This window comes from Pteropus vampyrus, unplaced genomic scaffold (genome assembly GCF_000151845.1).
Source record: "Pteropus vampyrus isolate Shadow unplaced genomic scaffold, Pvam_2.0 Scaffold35, whole genome shotgun sequence".
Lineage (NCBI taxonomy): Eukaryota > Metazoa > Chordata > Mammalia > Chiroptera > Pteropodidae > Pteropus > Pteropus vampyrus.
In genome coordinates this window covers 946384-950702 of record NW_011888816.1, presented here as the reverse complement: position 1 = coordinate 950702, position 4319 = coordinate 946384, and the positions used below count along the sequence as shown (strand labels likewise).

Here is a 4319-nt window from a genome sequence, read left to right as displayed (position 1 = left end):
GGCCAGGGGGTGGGGCTTGGGGAAGGGAATGATTGAAATCCAGTCCCTGCCCTTGAACAACAGGTCCCCCATAAGGAATCAGTTAAATTTCCTTTGGTGCCTTATCCCCTCATGTGCACGAGCTTGTGACGACATTCACCATTTTATTGGTAGAAGAACCATTAGTCAGCGTTCCCATAAGGACTTCCTCCCCTGTGTTCATTCTGTTGGGGTGCAGGTACCTTTTTCCTGTGTTCCTCGTGTTGAAGCTGCTCCCTGGCAGCTGGAGGGTTATGTAACCCGGCCTGAGGCGGCCTTAGGCCACCCCAGAAACAGCAACCTTCTCCCTTGGTTGGCTGAGATTTCTCTCCTTACCTTCCCATTTCAACTATGCTCCTGAAAGTTAAGCTCACAATATAGCAGAGAAACCCAGTACCCAAACCGGTGACTTAGGGCCCTGGACTTGCTGCTGAACCCACGTATGAATGTGGCTATGGGGATTTTGGAAGGGGCTCTGTGTGTAGACATGTCACATCTGTGTGACTCACTGTTGCTTCCTTGCATTAACATGGATCTGTGCTAGAGCTTTGTTTGGACAAACACATAGTTCTTTGAGACCTAGAAAGAAGCTTTTAAAAGAGAAAAAAAAGATTAAAAATCTATGTGGGTAATTAGCACTTTGAGGTTGTTCAACACGATTCTTTAGCTCAAACCAGGGCTTTGAATTTTGGTTTTTGACATTTTTGTCAGTTTACATTGATGGGAACAGTTTTTAAAAAAGGAAACTTAAAAAAAAATTACTTTGAGTAACATGCCAGATATTTCGTGCACGCGGGGTTCTCAGTAAATGCTTAATAAATACTCAATGTCATTCTCGGTCATTCTTCCCTAGACATCAAAGCCCAAGTTTTACATGCTTTCCATGTTCCCTTATCCTTCTGGCAAGCTGCACATGGGCCACATGCGTGTGTACACCATCAGCGACACCATTGCACACTTCCAGAGGATGAGAGGCATGCAGGTAAGGGAAGGTGCCTTCGAGAACAGCCCTTCGTCATATGTGTTCAAGGCAAATGGAGAAAACTGATTTTAGTTAAGACGAGGACAGCTTCGAAGATAACGTGAAAAGCTCAGCATTTCCTTTTATGAATTGGAATTGGAAGATGTTTAAGCACCTAGATTACTTAGGGGGGCAGCCATGCGTCGGATGTTCTGCTAGGGATGGAGATGGGGTAGGGTGTGGGGGGAAAGTGGCTACAAAAAAAGTGTGGGTAACGCATGGTATCTCCCCAGGAGGAGTTCACAGTCTGGTGGGGGTGAAACACATAAATAGATACTCACTGGACAGGGGATGAATCTAATAGTATAAATATGGATTAAATGCTGTGAGTAAGAGTTGGGGCCACCAGAGATTTTTCTCTTTGTATTTGATATTTTCCGTATTCTCTAATGAGCATGTATTGATTTCATCATGCGAAAAGTAAAATTTTTATAAGAAAAAATATTTGGGGAGTCACAACTCTGGGGGAGTCGGGAAAGGCTTCACTGAAGAGGGACCATCTGACGTGGATCTGAAAGGGTGAGGAGGAAGGAGAAAGACACCTCGTCGCCCCACTGCCAGTTACCCCAGAGCCTGCTCTTCACTCTTAGCGACACACGATCTGTCAGATGAGGTGGGAATAATCATAGTACCTCCTTTAACTGCTTACAGAGAGGCAGGATCGAAATGGGGCTGAAACCCTTGGACCAGATGTCTGGGATCCAAGCCATGTGACCTTTGACTCGTTACTTACTTAACCTTTTTAAGACAGTTTTCTCTCATCTGTAAAGTGGAGATAAAATGGTACCTGTCCACTGGCCTGTCACAAAGATTCAAAGAGGATGACGTCGAAGCACTTGGCACGTACCTGGCACATAATAGTAACCAGTAAACATTAGCGCTGCCTGGAGCCTGCTCACACCAGCTCTTGAGAGCCCATCATGCTCTCCGCCCAACTTTGTGTTTATTAGTCACCTTAGTAGCTTGAAACCCAGCGTGTTGGGAGTATTTACACCATGGAAATCAGCAAACACTACAAATCAAGGCTTTTTCCTCCGGCAAGCCAATAGTTAGACATTAACCGGCTCGCCCACGGGCTATTATTAACCTGGCAGGGCCTGTACACATGGTAGCCGCCACCTTCCAGTTCTTCGTAAAGGTTTTCTTTTAGGAAGATAAGTGCATCCTTGTCACAGTTGGTTTGAAAATTTATGCCGAACTGACGCAGCAAGAGGCATTCCTAAAAAGGAAGTCAAGTTATAATGTCTCTTTGTCACTTGGAGAGTTTTATTAACTCTTCCGACGACCAGTCTCAGAGGTTCGTGTTCTAATTTAAGATGGCCAAAGGTGTTTGTCTCCCTGGTTTATGTCGGATGTTCTTTTCCCCAGACATTGCTTTCCATCATCCTGCTGTGTTTATCAGAAAGAGGAGGTGTGGGATGGAACTGGCTCTTTGCCTAAAGTATAATCATTTCTCTGTGGTTCTTCAACTAGATTTATCATATTTTTTCTACTTATTTTTGGATAATTAGTGAGTGCAGGCAAATCTGTGAAGATTAAGCTTTTATGGCAAAACTGTACATTTCTGATGCGGTACAGGGAAGCCTGTTAGGTGGCTGAGGGGGTATCGGTGAGGATTCTACCTCCCTGGGATGGATGAGACATTACAGAGAAGGCGCAAGGCAGAGCCCCAGGCCCAGAGGTACTGGGATCCTTCCAGGGAGCTCAGGCCCAAAGACTAAGTGGAGCCACCTGCAGGAACAGAGGCCCAAGGTCAGGCTGGATCCAGGAGTTGGACAACCTAGGTTTAAATCCTGTTCTACCACTTTCTAGCTGGGTGACACTGCACATGTTTTAATGTGTCTGAATCCCACCTTCCTCATCTTTAAAATAGAGATGACAATAATTCTTCCATCACGGGGTCGTCGTGCAGGTTGAATGAGTTAGTGCATGTGTCTGGCACATAATAATCCCTTGATAAGTGGAACTGCGATTATTATTTGTCCTGATCTGATTTACTCTGAAAAGTCATTGGGCACCATTTAATAAGCGAATCCCTGTGCTCTTCTGCCTTCTTAGAAGCAGCTTGACCGCACATCATTGCCTGGAGCCTGTGTTATCTATCCAGCGACTTGTGCCTGAAACTGCTATTTGTTGTTTGGTTTCTGGTGTCTTCGTTCCTCGGTTTCGGTTGCTCTGTTTAAGATAATTAAGCTCTCTTTTTTGGGTATTCTCCAGGTTTCCCTGAAATTAATTTCTTGTTAATTTTCACAGCCCATGTTTAAGTCGGATCATCCCAAATATAAGTGCCAAATTTGGTGAAAACGTGTCCTGCCATTTTTAAGTGACGTGGCAAAAGAGAAACGGAAATCTCAGTGTAATTGTCAACATTCTGCAAGCCCGTCGAGCGTCCTCCTGTTTTAAAATCCTTCTTCCCCAGTGTCAGACTGGTCCCAGAGTAAGCAGCATTGGATTCAGGTCAAGTTCAACGTTCAACGATCTTCACTCTAAGGAGAGAAGGCATAGCTAATCTGGAGTAACAGGGCCTGACACATGTATTGCTTGATTCATTCAAGAAATAGTCACTGAGGACCAGCTTTATTCTAAACATTGGGCTTTCTGCTGTGTTAAATAGAAATACAGTTGACCCTTGAACAACATGGGGGTTCGGGGCATGGGCACCACCCCAATGTAGCTGAAAATCCAAGTATAACTTTTAAGTCTCCCCAAATTTATCTGTAGTCCCTTGGTATTCATGCGGGATTGGTTCAAAATCAGTAGGCCCAAGAAACATTCAGCAAGCTTTGCCGTTTTCTATAACTTGTTAATTCGTCGATTGGTTTGCTTTGTTCTCAATTAGAGATCTGTGAGATAATTCTAAGATACACTAAGAACAGTTTTACGGGAAGTAAAAAATATGGGCGTGACCCATGCACCAAGTCTGCTGTGTTAAGGCCTCAGCCATCTCCGTGGGCGTGTCTCTGGCCTGTCTTTCTCCCTCTCGGTGACATGTAATACAGCGGACCATTTCCTCTTTTTTGAACACTCCGCTCTCTTGTCATGAGACTCCACCTGCTAGGTTTTTCTCCTGCATGTTGGCTTCTTCCTCCCAATTTACTCCACGGGTTTTTCCTGCTTCGCTCCATTTATACGCACTCTATCTGGGTGAGAAAGTTCCCCTTTGTCCCTGGTTTGCTGAGAATTTTTAGGATGAATGGGTGTTGATTTTTGCCAAATGCCTTTTCTGCATCTGTCATCTTTCTGAGATGAAATATGGTTTTTCTTCTTTAATCTGTTAATG

General features: G+C 44.5%; 1 protein-coding gene across 1 annotated transcript in view; it reads left to right on the top strand.

Moving 5' to 3' along the window:
• LOC105290382 (probable leucine--tRNA ligase, mitochondrial) overlaps positions 1 to 4319 on the top strand; it is a 20041-nt gene that overhangs the window by 5520 nt on the left and 10202 nt on the right. The window contains exon 3 of the mRNA XM_023529036.1: positions 872 to 1000. Within this exon, the coding sequence (XP_023384804.1) occupies positions 872 to 1000 (129 nt within the window). The remainder of the gene's footprint in view (positions 1 to 871; positions 1001 to 4319) is intronic.